Here is an 18,072-nt window from a genome sequence, read left to right as displayed (position 1 = left end):
TTCCCGGTGGTCACCCATTTCAGTTCCCCATCCCATTCCCTTTCTGACATGTCTGACCATGGTCTCATGCTCTGCAGATTGAGACCAACTACAAATTGGATGAACAGCACCTCATCTTCCAAAGGGGCAACCTCCAACCGGATGGCAGTAACATTGACTTTTCTTGCTTTTGTTAACCCTCCCCTCCCCCCACCCCCCCCCCCCCCCCTACTCCTGTCACCTTCCCCAGCTCTCTCTCTCCCTTTTCCTTGTCTCCTTTTGCACAGACATAACCAATTAATTCTCACTTTTCACCTTATGTCCATCTTTTGTTGGTCTGGACCTCCCCCAGCCAGCATTGTATGTATTCTGAGATTTCTTGTTTTTTTTTGTTGTTGCTTATTTTGCTTATTCCTTGTAGAGCTCGTCGAAAGAACCAAAGACTTGTTGATCCAAACCAAGGCTTTTATTAGCAAAAGACAGGAGCTCTTTACAGGTGGCCGACCAGTCCGGAATGATCCGACCTGGCTAGGGACACAACCCTTTAAGGCCCAGACAGTAGGTGTGGCTAAGCTCTCAGCCAATTGCTGTAAGCACAGTCATTACATACTCTGGATACTGTAACTATAATACATTGGTGATAGGTCTGTACTATCACATTCCTTGAAGAAGGACCCAGACCCAAAACCTTGGTAATATATTTTTGTCTCCTAGAGATGCTGAAAGACCAGCTGAGCTCCTCCAGCATTTCAGTGTCCTATTACTACAATCACAGCATCTGCATACTTTCATATTTCACCATCCACCACCCTTTCCCCCCCCCCCCCCCCCCACTTCTGATTGAAGGCCTAAACTTTATACTGAGACAGTGACTGTTGATTCTAGAATCCTTAGCTTGAGAAACATCCTCACCCAGTGTCGGCTCCAGAACGAGTCTTCAAGGGGAGCATTAGGGTACCTGTGGAGGCCACAAACTGGGTTTCAAAAAACTCGCTCAGCAAGGAGCTGGGGGGTGGAGGGGCGGGGTGTGGTGGTGCTGACCTGCGCTTGCCTGTGAGCTCCCTTCCAGCATCCCTGGTCTCCTTCAGGAGCTCTCGGGTGTCCGCAAGGTTCCAGCCCTGTCCAAGTTGTATGCTTCATGGAGTGCCTCTGAGGGTTTCTATGATCACCTTTAGCATTGTGTGGTAGACTGTGATAAACAGTCCCAGATGCAAGACTTTCTTCTTCCTTTATAGATACAACCAGATGTAACATTATTCCTCCAGCCCACGATGCGCGCGCAGACGCACGCACACAAACTACAGAGCACACAATAATCACACATACTAAACAAAATACAAAATAAAAATACAGAGGTGCCAGCTGCTTATCTCAACCTCCTCTGTCTTCCTCCCTGATAGGCGGCAGGTAGGAAGGCAATGCAGGGGAACAGCTTCCATCAGCGCGTTGTCTGGTTCAACAGGCACTCAGAACCGCAGGGTGGAAGCGATGTTGTGGGCCGCTGTGCGGGTCCTTCCCTCCCCATGCTCCTCACCCATGGCCCTCGGGAATTTCTCCCGCTTTGTATTGTCAACCTTGATACGATGCATTGCAGGTGGCAGGCATGCGTGTTTCCTTGGCACTGGCACTGGTGGAGCAGATCAAGCTGTGTGGGGAAGTATGCGTAACGAAGACAGTCATTAATCCCACAGTAACACTGGACGCTAGTGACTCTAGGCTGCGGGTCACAGTACCTTATTGGGGGGGGGGCAATGGCCGCAAGCGGGTGGGGTGTCTCTCCCCCCCCCCCAGGTGCTGACCCTGTCCTCCCCGCCTCAGCTCTTGACCAGAGCTTCGTCAAGGTACATCACCTGAGGTCTCAGACCCAAAACATTGATCATAAATATTTGCCTCCTATGGATGGTGTGCGAACTGCTGAATTTCTCCAGCACTTTTGTGTATTGGCTGAATTATTTGCTTCCCTGCTCTGATTCCAACTTGTCAAGCCCTTTAAGTTGATTCATTTCCTCCAAGGGACCCAACCTGCACTCTCTTCTCACAGCCATGCTATTTATGACCCCTGTGGAGAGAATTGGTGTATTTAATAAGAGAGTGGGATATGGTATGTGTAGATACATATGTCTATAATATGTAAAGATGGTGATTGAATGTGATTTTTCTCCTCCTGCAAGATAAATATGCCTCCACTTGGACCCAGCAGGATTCTGCAGCCTGCAAACATTGTGCAGTACCACAAGGACAGATGAAGATTCTTCTGTGAGAGGTCCTGAAGCAGTCTTTGCTGGGACTCAACAACCCACTCTGTTACTGGATTCCCTAATGGAAAGACTGCAGTCTGTCCAGGTTGGCAGCAGCACATCGAGCACCATCATGCAGTGCACCGGTGCTCCTCAAGGCTGAGTGTTCAGTCCACTTCTGTGAATGCTACCGACCCACGGCTGCAAAGTTGGTCTCATCAGCATCAACAATGAGTTGAAATTCAGAGAAGTGGAAAATTTCATGATATGGTGCGAAAATAACAACCTGGGTCTCAGCATGGATAAGGAGATGATTGTGGAATTCAGGAGGACCAGGGACAATCACCCTCCACTATGCATTAATATCAGTGGTGAGTGGAGAGCACCAAGTTCCTCAGAGTCTACTTAAGAATTGGCCCATCCTGGACACATTTCCTCACTTGTCAGCAAGGTGCAAAAGCAACTGCACTTCCTTAGAAGGCTGAGATAGGCAAGGCTATTGGCCAGCATTCTGTCAACTTTCCACAGGAACTCTCGAGAGCATCCTGGCCAGCTGCATCACAGTGTGGTATGGTTGCTGTCGAGCATCAGATCGGAGGTCAATTCACAGGACTAGAAAAGTGGCAGAGAGCATCACTGGAGTCGCCCTCCCTTCCACACCACCCCAACCCCATGGATGAGATTTACCAGTAAGAGGGCTCACAAAATCAGGGAGGACCCCTGCCACCATGCACACAGCATTTTCCAACGACTCCCATCAGGAAAAATATACAGAAGTTTCAATGACAGAACCACCAGCGTGAGAAAGTTCCTTCCCAAAGGCAGTAAAACTGCTCATTGACTGCTAAGAACAACTCTGTGACTTGAATAATTATTAAGAGTATTTATTTTAAGATATGTAGTGTTTGTATGTGTGTGATGTTTGTACACATATTTTGCATTGTTCTGTACCTTGCATTGGAGAGGCATGTTTCGTCAGGTTGTACTGGTTCAATCAGATAACAAAGACACTTGAACAGAATGTTGCTAGGATTGGAAAATATTAGCTATAAGGCACGGCAAATTTGGGTTGTTTTCGCTGGAGTGTTGGAGGTGGAGGAAAACTTGATAGAAGTATAAAATTATGAAAGGCATAATAATGGTCTCTTCCCTCCTCCCACCACCCCAATAGGAAATGTCAAATACCTTGTATAACACGGCTAATACTTTTCAAAAGAGTTTAGTGTTATGGAAAACGGCACTGTTCAAAGCATTATTACAATCCTATTATTATTTATTCTTTCTCTTTGAACTCATGCAAACAGGGGCAAAAATACTTAAAAGGGATATATAAAACTAAAAAAATTACAAAGATTTTTTTTGGCAATAAGTAAAAATTATTTATTTAAGAAAAGATTTGTCAATTGGAGTTTGTACTTCTTTAGTTCCAGCTCCCCCTGCCTGTCTCCAGCACACTCAGCCTGCAACACTCATCCTGCGCGATCCATCAAGTGAGGAAGGGGTAGAGGTGAAGACGGTCTCAGGACTGCGGAGACACAGAGCCACGTGACTGTCAGACGCCTGCCTTCGGCTCTGTTTGAAAGACACTTGCCTGACATTTTGTGATGGCATCATGGTGACAGCTCAAGATGGTGAATGGCCAGGATGGGGACCAACCCCAGTTATATCAAAACCCATGCTGTTCAAAACCATGTTATTACTAGGTCTATCTGTACCAGAAGGCATAGATTAAAAGTGAGGGGGGAAATCTTTTAAAGGGGATTTATATGGCAACATTTTTTTTAAACACAGAGGTGTAGGAGCTTGGAATGTGCTGCCAGGGATGAGTAGAAGCAGATTACATAGCAATGGTTAATAAGTTTTCAGGCAAATATGTGCAAAAGCAAGGAATAGAAGAAAACAGCTATGTGCAGGCAGATGGCATGATGATGGGCCAGAGGATCTGTTATGCTACTCTATTTTATATTCTGTGAAAAGATCACAGGTATCATAGCTTAATTTGTTGGTTCAAGAATAGATGGGGAAGCAAATTATGAGGACAGGAAGTTTGCAACAAATGAGTGAAATGAGCATGCAGGAAGATGGAAGACAATGTGGGAAAATGGGATGTTATCTATTTTGGAAGAGAAACTTGCAGTTTATTTTTTTTTAAATTTGCATCCTGATTTAATGGGTACTCAAGAAATGTAGGTGATGATAGGGACTGTTGTCTTTTATTGCGAATGAACAGAGTATAAAAATAGAAATTTTGATGCCAATTTACAGTACAGAGGTCATATCTGGAATACTGTTAATCAATACGGACTTATTTATTCCAACATTTTCAGGTTTTAGTTTGGATTTTCACCATTTGTACTTTATCTTTTTGTAAAATCTCTCTCCTCTGACAATTAACACAAACTGGAAGCATGCAAAGCTATAATACAGGTTTATTATGAATCGAATGTTTAAAATTTACTGAGAATAGAAATATTATTGTTTCCATTTCAATTTAGACTTTCAAAATCCCAGAAGTAATAAAACATGTTGATTTTCTTGAAAACTATATAGGGATTCAAATTTTTAATATTTTTAGATCAACTGTAAAAAGAAATGACACTTCCAAAATCTAACTTCTTCTCAGTAAGAACTTGGTTTTGAGAAATTACATAATTAACAACAGCAGCAAAATGCTTATCTACATCTGAAATGAAATGGATATGGACACAACTCTTAAATTTTATAGACTTAATTTACATTTTATTTGATTTCATTTAATATATTATCTATTTGATAGCTATAGTTTATTCATACATAGGAATGGCAGCTTTGTTATCAATCTATGAATGATGCCAAGTAGTACAATACAAAAGATTGAAAGCAATATTTAGTACATTAATGCCATACAAGATAATATTTAGAATATATATTTAATTTTAAAATCTATATAACAAAATTTTATTACACTTGTACAATATTTTGCAGTGTTTAAAATCATTTGCTACTCCGAAGCAATTAAATCATTGTACTTCAAACATCCTGAATCAGGCATCACATGTTTCATGAAAATTCTTCAGTCTACAAAGCTTGCCCAAATCTAGAAAAAAATGCCACTATAATTCAGCCAATCACTCTTTGTGGCTTACTCCATTATGTTGAAATTAAAAAAAACTATGACAAAACATTCAACAAAAATTCTATTACTAATATTTTATTTAATTCCACATTGAAATTCATTTGGGAAACTTGAAAATGGAAATGAAAATAGGTTGATCAAGAAATAATGAATCAACCTCAAAACTGTTCTATGGGGCAATTAAGACTCAAACATGTCTCTTCAGAGATATCTTAAAATAGAAGTATTTTCAATGACTAGGATAATACACGACTTCCACTATTACTATTATCAAGATAATCATTCCTCAATTATGACAAACAATACATTCATACAATAACTCTCCTGGACTCGTCAACCATAATAAATAAAATATAAAACGGAAGATTTTTTTTCCAGAGAGATCATTACAGAATTGCACAATAAATGAAATTCCTGGGACTTGCCACTTCGCTACACAGAATAACTCACTCTACTTTCTTCATTCATTGAAAATTAAAAATTGAAAACCTTCCAAATGCATAGCATTAAAACCAAATGGCGCCATCTCTGATGGGAAAGTAATGGAATGCAATTCTGACATCCTTAAGAGGACATTATATAGGAGAATGAGAACACAACACTGGAAATTCTGCTCAGCAAAACAAAAATAATTCCTAGTTTTGAGATTCACAATTACCCTCGGGACATTAGCTATGTTCCTCTCTGTAACCATATTAAGGGAAAAAGTGTAATTTTTAGATGACTATGATTTGATATTTTTATTAATTGGTAAATTCAAATTTAACTTGTTAAAAATTTAACAACTAGAAATATTTATATTACATTGTTATAATCAGACACACCATTAAAACTTGTGTTTTTCTGCTAAGTGGTGCAGTTTGATGCAAACTCACAAATACTGAACTATCATCATGAACTGAAGAAAATATACAAATCTTGAGTCTCAGTCGAGAGGTTATGTAATGTGAAGTACCTTTTCTTCCAAAATCAACTGCATAATCAAAACTATTTCTCCAAATTTTGATGTGAGAACACATTTTATTTCAATAGCATGCTCTATTTCTTTGGAATGAAACACTACCATTTTGTGGGGTGTCTGAAGTCATGACCACAAATATTAGCTCTGATGAGACTGTACTAACCATTATTTGCTTTAATACATTTCCCTGCTATTGGTTTGCATCTATCTCAGTTTCTTTCAGGAAGGTCCATTTTATAAAAAAATGTTTGTCCTCAACTTCCATCGGCATAATGATGTAAAATGCCAAGGCAATCCTGGCTGTCCAGAAGACAACTAATGCAGGACTGAGAAATTCTGAGTGGCTTCTTCATGGGAATTTTGACTTTGTATGTGCTTAGAATTCTATTAACACAGTCTCATATTCTGTCAGCAGCGATAAAAAACTGTTTTCCATCTACTATCATTCTCATCTATCACTTTTACAATGGACCAAGAGGAAAAAAAATCATAAATGAGATCACTGTTGTCATTGGTATCTTTTCAATCACTACTTAATTACAAAGTACTGAATAATGAAAGCAAACAATATGGAAAGTCCCGCAAATGCAACAAGAATCAAGGCAGCAAAATGCTCATCGCTCAGCGTTTCCTTTGGAATCTTTGTAAGCGCAACAGTAGTTTCAGAACTAATTGAGGTTGATTCATGTTTGTGAGATGAGAATGATACAATGGGACTGTAGGGTCCATATAATTCTTGTATTCCAATGGCATCTTGATATTGGCGACCAGCACAGACCCTGAACTTGTATTCACAGCTTGTCTGAACATTTGCAAGACAAAATGAAGTCATTGGTCCCTTGTACACCTAAATTTAAATGTAGAAAGACACTCAATTGATATCCCATTAAATAAAACGTACATCCATGCATGTACCATTTTGTTTAGTTCAAAGGATGATAACTCCTTGAGGCAGAATGACATGAAGGAAGGTTAACTGAACTTCTATTAATTAGTCAATTGCAGTTTCAACACACATCTGCTGGCATCAAAATATAGCCATTTCCAGATATTCCAGGAAGTCATTTTTCAACAAATGACAAATGTGGTTTTCGGAACAAAATTTGCAAGATTCCTTCCAGTGAATTAGCACCCAGTTATGTGCTTGAGACAGAACCTACATGTTGCAGATCAAATGATTCAGCTGGGCTGGTCTATGTCAAGTTTACTCCAGTCTAAGCTTTACACATATTAAGTATTGCATTTACACAGTGCATTGGAATATTCAAGGCATATGAAAGATATCCAACTACCTGCTCAGTATCTCTCCCAGTAATAAGCTGAAGTGTGTAAACAATTATGTCCCCTTTCATTGGTGGTAGTGTTTCCCATATGATTTCACAAGTGTGTTCTTCCAATATTTGTACCTTGGGAGCTGAAAAAAAAAGTAATGTATTAAACTATAAAGTGATTCACCAAGATAAAAAAAAAATCCAATTCATAAAGTGCTGCTAATATTCAGACCCTTGAGGTAAGTACATTGTAAATACTTCCTGTTTTAATAGCTCCAGTTTTAATCCCATCTATACAAGCCATCTACAACACTGTCATATCATTTTGAATTGAAGGCTTTAATTTGCTCTTTTCATTATGGAATCTTTGCGTATTAAGGTAGCTCAATTTGACAATAAGGAAATTCAGGGGTGTGGAATGATCTAAATCACACATGTCAAACTCAGGCCCGCGGGCCAAATTTGGCCCGTGATATAATTATATTTGGCCCGCAAGATCATATCAAATATGTATTAGAGCTGGCCCGCTGGCCGCCGCGCCAGTATAGCGCATGCACAGCTAATACTACAAATCCCAGAATGCTTTGCAAATGCATTGGCACCAGCCCGTCAGCCCGTTAATCGCCCCCACCTCCTCTCTTTACTTTCATTAGCGTCTGCGACTTGTCACCGAACTCACATGTAATAAACTCCTTACGAAAAATGGCCAAACCAAAGACAGAAAACAGGACCTTTCAAGATAGGTGGGAGGCAAACTCTGACCCCAGAGTTTGATGAACTTGCATCTAAGAAGAGATGCCAAGTATCTGGTTTAGTCCCAGGTGCATCAGAGTAAATCACAGTGTCGCAAGCTAAGCTTGGATTAATATTTTCTTTGGTTAACTTTGGACTGTTCATAGTTGAAAGATTGGATTTTCATTGAAGCAAGTTGTTATTTTTTTGACTTGTTGGCTTGTGAAAAAAAATACATTTAAAAGGAGCTTAAAGGCTAGAGAGAAATATTATTTATTGAATATTTTATTTCTCATTTGTTAATGCTTCTTCTGGAAAGAGTTTAACCAAAACTATTATTAAACATTTATTTTAATAAGAAAAAGTTTAACATTACATATGTTGAAAGAAGAGAAAACATGCAGATGTTGTTGAAAATTTTCAATAAATATTTAGTTTGGCCCATGACAAGTTTTTAATTTTGGCCCTCTGTGAATTTGAGTTTGACACCCCTGATCTAAATGATGAGATACATTGAAATGATGTGGAATAGGGTAAAGTATGACATTTTCTCAAAACTATTTCATTTTATTGGGCAGAGGATCATTGAAAGTGGGTGTGCAGGTACAGCCGGCGGTGAGGAGGGCAAATGGTATGTTGGCGTTCATACCAAGAGGATTTGAGTATAGGAGTACAGAGATCCTGCTACAGCTGTACAGGGCCTTGGTGAGACCACACCTGGAGTACTCCATGCAGTTTTGGTCACCTTATCTGAGGAAGGACATCCTCACCATGGAGGGGTGCAGAGAAGGTTCACTAGGCTGATACCAGGGATGGAAGGACTTGATTATGACTTGATTATGGTTGGATAGACTAGGCTTGTATTCTCTGGAATTTAGAGGATTGAGGGGGGATCTTATAGAAACATAAAAAATTCTTAAGGGTTTAGACAGACAAGATGCTGGTAGGTTTTTTCCAATCCGGGGGGTCACAGTTTTAGAATAAGGGGGAAGTTTTTTAGGATTGAGATGAGGAAATATTTCTTCTCTCAGAGGATGGTGGATCTGTGGAATTCTTTGCCTCAGGAAGTCGTTGAGGCCGGTTCCTTGTCAATATTTAAGAGTAGGTTAGATTTGGCCCCTGTGGCTAAGGGGATCCAGGGATATGGGGAGAAGGCAGAAACCGGGTACTGATCAGCCATAATCATATTGAATGATGGTGTAGGCTTGAAGGGCCAAATGGCCTACTCTTGCCCCTATTTTCTATGTTTCTAAAAGTACAATCTTAAATACCTCTTTGTTGAGATTCATTGTGTTCTTTTCATTATACATGTCCAATCCTCTATCCTTTCATCCCCTAACAGATAAGACTTTGAGGGCCAACTGCTTCCTCACTGAATGGATTCAAAACAATTCACAAATACCACTCAACATTCCCTGTCTGAACCCTCTCATATTCAATATCTCCTCATTTTCCCCATTACTTATTGTATATGTAATAAGTTCCTGCTTTCTATGGTGACATTACTATGGAGCCCACATTGGCTCTAATTTTGCTTGCATTGAATGTCAACATTGTCTTTTCCAGTCCTAATCAGCTCTCTCATCTCTTTCTTTGATCCATTGATGTTGTTTATTTTTCCTTGCCCCAAAATGATAATTTCAATTCATTAGTTTCTCTGTGTGTGTGTGTGTGTGTGTGTGTGTGTGTGTGTGTGTGTGTGTGTGTGTGTGTGTGTGTGTGTGTGTGTGTGTGTACACCATGGTCTGGAGAAATACTGTTTCATCTTTCCAGTCAGATGATAATGAACTTGACTTTTCTGTGGAGCAGCCATCTCATAATATAGTTCACTGAATCAAAGATACCTTGATTACATTCCATCTTACTAAATTCATTTCATTTTAGTTGTCCAATCCAAAATACTCCACCCCGTTTCCACTTCCTCCATCAATCTGCTTTGATCCTGCTCCTTGCCAAATCAACAGAGAAAAAATGACAAATCTAATTCTCTCTCAGTGTCTCAGCAACTACGTGATCTAGACCTCTCAAATCATCTTCAGCTCTGCCTAGCATTCCTAATTTTTAAACTATCAACAAGTGTCACTTGCATGATGCAAGCAATATTTGCATGCTGTGTACAAGGGAGAAAGGTTAGCTTTTACTTTTGTGATCTCCTCTTTGCGCACAAAGTTAGCACAACAAAAGGCAGAACATTTCCTGCAGTAGAAAAACGGAAAATGCTGCAAATACTGAGCAAATCAGGTGGCATTTCTGTATGATGATCTTTTATTTGAACATTTCTGATGAAAGTTTATCAACCTGAAATGTTATATCTGCTTTTCTCTCATACTTTCAGACTGCAATATTATTTTAATTTAATTTAACATCAATAAAAAAATAATGCTTTTATTTCATAACACCAGCATCTACAATTTTTACCTTTCTATCAATTTATTCTAAAAAAATTAATTCTTCATGATTTTTACAATCAAATATTCTGGAATGTTGTTTGAGATAATGTCTAAATGGTTCCACTAGATTGGGGTAGAACACAACCCTACCTCAGGACACGAAATGTGATAGGTGGTGGAAGTGTTAGTGGGAGAAACACCAACATTTTATGGAGCAACAGTGACCATAATAATGTAGGTTTTTAGATAGCAATGGAAAAGTTGGTTCTCAAGTTAAGGAAAGTAAGAGGAATGTAGAAGATTGGAAGTGAAGAGCAGCACACAAAAGGGCTGGAGAAACTCAGCAGATCATTCAACAATTAAGTTGACATTTTAGGCCTGAACCAAAGGAGTGCTAAAAATCAGTTAGATGCCCAAATAAGAAGGTGGTGGGGTGGGGGGGGAGGGTGGATTCAGGCTAAGGTGATGGTGGATTCAGGTGGAAGGGGGGAAAAAAGGGAACGGCACTAGGTGATAGGAGGAGAGAGAGAGAGAGAGAGAGAGAGAGATCTGTCTGATAGGGGAAGGAAGGGGAGCTGGAGGAAGGGACAGAAAGATGAAGGAAAGAGAGAAACCAGGGAAGGGGTTAAACAGAAATTGGAGAAGTCAATATTGATGCCAAATCATTGGATATATTTAAGACAGCAGTAGATAGGTTCTTGATTAGGAATTCAAAGGTTAGGACAAGAAGATGGGAGAATGAGAATGGGGTTGAAAAGTCAGCCATGATGGAATGGCTGGGTGAACTCAATGGGTGAAATAGCCTAATTCCATTTCAAAATCTTGTGGAGTCAAGAGTATAAGGTGTTGCTCCAATTTATGTGTGTCCTCAACCTGGCAGTACAGTGTGGCAATGGGGTGTGGAATTAAAGTGGTTGGCCACTGAAAGGTCCTTACTATTGCAGCAGACAGAGCAAAGGTGTTCATTGAAGCGATTTGCCAGTCTGCTCTCCGATGTAGAGAAGGACACATTTGGATCACTGGATGCAATGAATGACCCTTACATTTTCACAGGTAAAGTTTTGCTTTATTTGGAAGGACTACTTGGTGGCTCAAATAGTGTTGAGGGAGGAGTTGTAGGTGCAAGTGTAGTACTTCACGAGGGGAGGGGGGAGGAGAAGAGTGGTGGGTGCAGTTGGTGAGAAGGTTGTCGCAGAGGGAGCACTTCCTATGCAAAGCAGAGGGGAGAAGGGAGGGGAAGATACATCTGGTGATGGGATCCCTTTGTAGGTGGCTGAAAAATTGGGGGCAGATGCATGTGGGGATAAAATAGCAGTTGAAAAATGTGCATCTTTGAAAAAAGCAAAAGTTCAGGGCCTGCATATTCTGATAAGGGTAAAAGGCAATGGTTAAGAATGGGGACCTGGGATGACAAAGGTCACTGAGGTTTTGATTCGGAAATAAAGGAAACAAATCACAGATGTAGGCAACTGGAATAGTGAGGATCCTGAAGAATATAGAGTGTAGCTGAAAACTCAAGAAAAAAATTAAGAGGGCATGAAAAAAATCTGGCAAGCAAGATCAAGATTTTTTTAAATTTTAAAATTTACATTTTTAAATTTAGCCATTACAGCACGGTAACAGGCCATTGCAGCCCAGGAGTCCATGCCGCCCAATTTACACCCGATTAACCTACACCCCTAATACATTTTAAACAGTGCAGGATTTGAACCCCGGTCTGGTCCCAATCGCTGGTGCTGTAAAGGAGTTGCACTAACCGCTAGGCCAACAGTGCCTTGATATATTCCATTCTAGAAGGTAGATAGCAACCAGAGAAAGAGTGGGTCTTCTTAGGGGTGACCTATTTATGGAGCAAGTGGTTGTGGACAGTCTTAAATTAATATTCCTCATTTGTACAACAAGGGAGAAGATGTGGAGAATTGAGTGTTCAGGGAGGTATCCGTTGATAAATTGGAGCATGTCAGTATTTAGAAAACTGATGTAATGGAACACCCAAGAGTCGAAAAATCCCCAGGGGATTATACATCCTGGGACCCATGGGATACATCTCTGTTGTCACTTTCCTGGTGCTAAGGAATGTTGATGAACAGAGGGACCACAATAGGAGAAGAACCATGGAGTTTATGTCCAATGTTCCCTGAAAGTGACAACATAGGTAGAAGGATGGCGAAAAAGGAATATACCATATAATACACATGTAATAATTGATACCGTGTAAAAGTTGTCCCCTTCTGTCCGACCATCTGAACTCCCAAAGCACCGACCATAGACCATATATACTGTATGTGATGTCCTGCTCTCCCTATGTGAGATCCACTCCACCTGTGTGGCCCCCTATCTCTGTGTGACCCCAGCTGTCCACCCATCCAAGCTCCCAACACCTTGAACACAGACTTACCATGCAGACCTGGCCACCCCCTCACCCATTCGAGTTCCTGATGCCCCAAACATGGACTTACCACCCATTTTTGGCCATTTGTCTGCCCATCCATGCCCCGACTGTGGACTTACCAACTGATCCTAGCCAATTGCTCACCCATCACCAGCCACCCGCCCAAGTTCCCAGTGCTCCAAACACGGACTTACCACCCAGTCCTGGCCACCTGCTGGCCTATCTGAGCTCCTGATTCCTTGAACATGGACTTATCACCTAGTCCTGACCATCAACCTGCACATCCCAGATCCCAACGTCCCGACCGTGGACTTAAGACCTGGTCCCAGCCAACAGGTCATCCATCCCCGGCCAGCCGCCTAACCATCTGAACTCCCAACATCCTGAATGTGGATTTGCCACTCGACCACAAATCCCAGCTCCCGATACCTCTAACAACGCAGGCACTTACTATGGTCAAAAGTAGTATGCATGTAATAAGTGACTGCCTAAGTTTTACCCTAAAAATTGGTCCACAAAGTATGGAGCCCATATTTACAATATGTTGGTTTGAAGGTGTAAGAGATTCTTGAAGATCCATCCTGCTGGTAACCTTCACTCCATTATTATATGTATTTATATGTAATTATTTTTATCGACATTCTCCTTGTTTCTTTTCTTATATATTAGTTTGGATTAGTGGGTGGGAGGGATGAGAGGGATTTTTATTTCACCACGTATTCACGTATTGTTTCTATGTATACTTTTATTCAATATGTATGTAGGGATGTGGTTTTGAAATTATTAAATAGAATGTTTAAAAAATTGATCAACAAAATTTGATTATTACACGAGTATATACTGTATGGCACGTTTGCCTTTCTAGGTTGGGGCACCACACTGGTTTGGCTGCACTGTGTATTGTAGGCAGTTCTGATTGCCCCATTTCAAGAATGATGTTAATAAGTCAGAGGAGATTCACCAGGATGTTGTCTGGACTGATGGGACTTTGGTGATGGAGAGAGATTAGATTGACTGTGTTGTTTACCCTGGAATGGTAAGGAAGACTAGAGTGAATTAACAAAGGTGTATCAAATTATGAGACGTAGTTACAATCTTCCCATTTTAGGGCACGATAAACAAGTGGGTTCAGTTTTGGGGAGAAATTTTATGGAGGGAATAGTTCTTTCCCCCCCTCCCCCCATGAAAGCGATTGATATCTGGAATTCACAGAAGATGGCTGAATCACTGTTTAGCAGACAGTTAGGCAGACACTTAAAAAAGCAATTTGTAGAAGGATGACAACTTGATGTGGCCAAAGTGGACATGTGCATAGATGCAGTGGAGCCAAGGACTGTTTTTGTGGTGTGGTATTCGTTCACTCTATAACTACATCACAGCCAGTGGTTTCTGTGTTTATAATCTTCAATCCATTGAGAGTCCACAGGGTCACCTAAAGTTCCATTGATTTTATTTTGACCCTTTGCTGATAGTAGTCAAACCTTATTGGCTTTGACTATAATTGACCCTGATCCATCAAAACTGTTTAAAGCAAACTATTTTTAGAAAATAATCATTTGGCAAAGCTTTCAAAACACACCATGGCAATAGTACTCTTGATCATACATGTGGACATGCAAGGAAACCTCAAATGACAGAACAAAATGATTATAAAACTGTGGTATTCAAGTGTGTTCTAGATGCTACTTCATTCCAGAAAACCACAATCATTCTCAATATTGATGAATGTAAAATCTATTTTATAAAACAGCCGTTTCACCTTTAAGTTGAGGAGGAGGACATCTGATTGTCCTGAAAGTGTAAATTTTAGAAAATGGTCCTTCTCCAGCATCATTTTTTGCTTGAATTTTGAAGTTGTAAAATGAGAATTCATTCAGTCTCTGGACTTTATATGTGTGACAAGGTCCACTATAAACAGAAATGAACCTAAAAGATATACAAAGGATTAAACTATGATCCAAAATCAAGGAAAGCAAACCAAAGTATTAATCAGAAAGAGCAAGTTATATAATTTCAGAACAGAATTAAATAACTGCCTGTACATCAGGGGTCTCAAGCTTGCGGCCCGCGAGCCAACTGCGGCCCTCGGGTCAATAGTTTGTGGCCCCGCCTTAATATGAAAGTTTAATGTTAGTGCGCCCCGCGAGTTTGATAGGATTGGCACTTTTCAATGTTGTGTGCGGAGCTGAACGAAGCTACCAATCACGGTGAGGTTATATTGCTCTCGGGGGCGGGACATCGGCTGGGATTATTGCGAATATAAGCATATTTGTGTGCATTTTCTATTTGTCATTATATGTACGCGGCACATGCGCAATTTCCGCGGCCGCTCCCGCTTCACGCGCTTCGGCGTCCAGTCTGAACCCAGAAGTTGTTGCTCAGCGGGACAGAAAAAGAAGCAGAAAAGACGCATCAGCTAAACACTGAAACTTCAACGCAACAGTGACACCAAGTGGAATTATATATATTATACAGCCCCAAACATGCCTGCAGTGAAGAGAAAGGTTGGTGATGAGCACAGATAATTTCAGGAAAAGTGGGAAGTGCAATATTTCTTTGTTGAGGGGTATCTCGACGTGTCTTATTTGCACACAAAAAGTTGCAGTGCACAAAGAATACAATTTGAAACGTCATTACACAGCTAGACATGCTGAGGAGTATACAAAATACCAAGGAGATGAGAGAGCCAACCGGGTTGCTAATCTTAAAACATGTCTAGTGAGGCAACAAGATTTCTTTAAGAAAGCAACCAAAGAGAATGATGCAGCAGTTGAAGCTAGCTACGTGGTTAGTGAGATGATTGTTAAAGCAGGAAAGCCATTCACAGAAGGTGAATTTGTCAAAAAGTGCATATTACAGGCTGAAAGTCTTGTCTGTCCAGAAAAGAAAGGTCAGTTTAGCAACATCAGCCTTTCTGCCAACACCGTGGCAGAGCACATTTCTGACCTGTCAAGTGACGTTTATGATCAACTGTGTGAGAAAGCAAAATGTTTCAGTGTATACTCAGTTGCTCTTGATGAGACCACAGACATCACCGACACTGCCCAACTCGCAATCTATGTTCATGATGTTGATGACAATTTTGAAGTCACAGAGTTGCTCACAGTAATTCCAATGCATGCCAGACCACCGATCAGGAGATATTTTACCAGCTGTGTGATGCCATTGAGAATGCCGGTTTGCCATGGAAGAGGTTTGTTGGAATAACAACCGATGGAGCGCCATCAAATTCAGGGAGGAAAAATGGACTGGTGGCACTTGTTTAAAAAAAAACTGGAAGAGGAGAGTGTGGAGGAGGCCATTGCTCTGCACTGCATTATCCATCAGCAGGCTCTTTGCAGCAAATGCCTGAAGTTTGACAATGTGATGTCTGTCGTTGTGAAATGCATCAACCAAATCAGATCCAGGAGCTTAAAGCACAGAAGTTTCCGTGCTTTTTTAGAGGAAATGGAGTCAGATTATGGGGATGTGCTCTACTTCACCGAGGTACGTTGGCTCAGCAGGGGAAACATATTGAAGAGGTTTTTTGAGTTGAGAGCGGAAGTGAAAGCCTTCATGGAGAAAGATAGGGTTGCTGTTCCCGTGCTAAGTAATCCCAAATGGCTCATGGACTTAGCTTTTTTTGTTGATATTCTTTGGCTTGGGTTCGCGGACGAAGATTTATGGAGGGGTAATGTCCATGTCAGCTGCAGGCTCGTTTGTGGCTGACAAGTCCGATGCGGGACAGGCAGACATGGTTGCAGCAGTTGCAAGGGAAAATTGGTTGGTTGGGGTTGGGTGTTGGGTTTTTCCTCCTTTGTCTTTTGTCAGTGAGGTGGGCTCTGCAGTCTTCTTCAAAGGAGGTTGCTGCCCGCCGAACTGTGAGGCGCCAAGATGCACGGTTTGAGGCGATATCAGCCCACTGGCGGTGGTCAATGTGGCAGGCACCAAGAGATTTCTTTAGGCAGTCCTTGTAGCTCTTCTTTGGTGCACCTCTGTCACGGTGGCCAGTGGAGAGCTCGCCATATAACACAATCTTGGGAAGGCGATGGTCCTCCATTCTGGAGACGTGACCTACCCAGCGCAGTTGGATCTTCAGCAGCGTGGATTCGATGCTGTCGGCCTCTGCCATCTCGAGTACTTCGATGTTAGGGATGAAGTCGCTCCAATGAATGTTGAGGATGGAGCGGAGACACATGAGCTTAATGTACTGAACAAGAAGTTACAAGGCCAGGGGCAACTTGTCAGTGCTGCCTATGACAACGTGAGAGCATTCTCTGCAAAACTTATGTTATGGAAAGCCCAGCTTTCTCAGACATTACTCATGCCATTTCCCAGCATGCAAGGCACTCATGGATTCAGGCACACCATTCAGTGGTGAGAAGTATGTGGATGTCATTTTGAAGCTGCAGGAGGAATTTGATCAGAGATTTGCAGACTTCAAGATGCACAGAGGCACATTCCAAATTTTTGCGGACCCCTTCTCCTTTGATGCGTAAGATGCCCCTCCTGTGCTTCAAATGGAGCTCATTGACCTGCAGTGCAACTCTGAACTCAAAACCAAGTTCATGGAAGTGAGTGGAAAAGCAGACAAGCTGGGGCAATTTTGGAGAGAATTTCCCCCCAGCTTCCCTGAGCTTTCCTGAATGTTCAAGCGGACCCTGTGTCTTTTTGGGAGCACATACTTGTGCGAAAAGCTCTTCTCTACCTTGAACTTCAATAAGTCCAAGTACAGGTCCAGACTTACTGACGAGCATCTTCAAGCCCTACTGAGGGTCTCAACTGCCTCCTCCCTTAAGCCAAATGTGGCTCGGCTATGTGAGAGGAAGCGTTGCCAGATCTCTAGCAGTAAGTAGGCAGAAGAAGACATGTTCATAACAGTTTATGTTCAATGTTCCATTCATGTTCAGAAAGTTAAAGGTTAAAGAACTGTTAATACAGACTTTTGAATCTGAATAATAATAATTACATTTCTCCAGTAAGCAACTATATGTGGTTTCTTCAGTCTTCTATATC

The 18,072-nt window shown here is 41.1% G+C and overlaps 1 protein-coding gene across 10 annotated transcripts in view; it reads right to left on the bottom strand.

Annotated features, from left to right (window-relative positions):
• LOC138740698 (fibronectin type-III domain-containing protein 3A-like) overlaps nucleotides 1-18,072 on the bottom strand; it is a 137,143-nt gene that overhangs the window by 548 nt on the left and 118,523 nt on the right. For 8 of the 10 annotated variants that reach the window (XM_069893731.1, XM_069893732.1, XM_069893733.1 and 5 more), the window contains 3 exons: nucleotides 14,837-15,003; nucleotides 7,585-7,706; nucleotides 5,107-7,139 (listed from right to left, as the gene is read on the bottom strand). In XM_069893731.1, coding sequence (XP_069749832.1) covers nucleotides 6,822-7,139; nucleotides 7,585-7,706; nucleotides 14,837-15,003 — 607 coding nt within the window. In that variant the 3' untranslated portion in view covers nucleotides 5,107-6,821. Of the gene's footprint in view, nucleotides 1-1,020; nucleotides 1,207-5,106; nucleotides 7,140-7,584; nucleotides 7,707-14,836; nucleotides 15,004-18,072 lie in introns of those variants that run through there. The other 2 variants (XM_069893736.1, XM_069893737.1) reach the window with 1 other exon arrangement.

The sequence above is a fragment of the Narcine bancroftii genome, chromosome 8, assembly GCF_036971445.1.
Source record: "Narcine bancroftii isolate sNarBan1 chromosome 8, sNarBan1.hap1, whole genome shotgun sequence".
NCBI classification, from domain to species: Eukaryota; Metazoa; Chordata; class Chondrichthyes; order Torpediniformes; family Narcinidae; genus Narcine; species Narcine bancroftii.
Note: the sequence above shows the minus strand (reverse complement) of the source record. Positions and strands in the feature narration are given on the sequence as shown.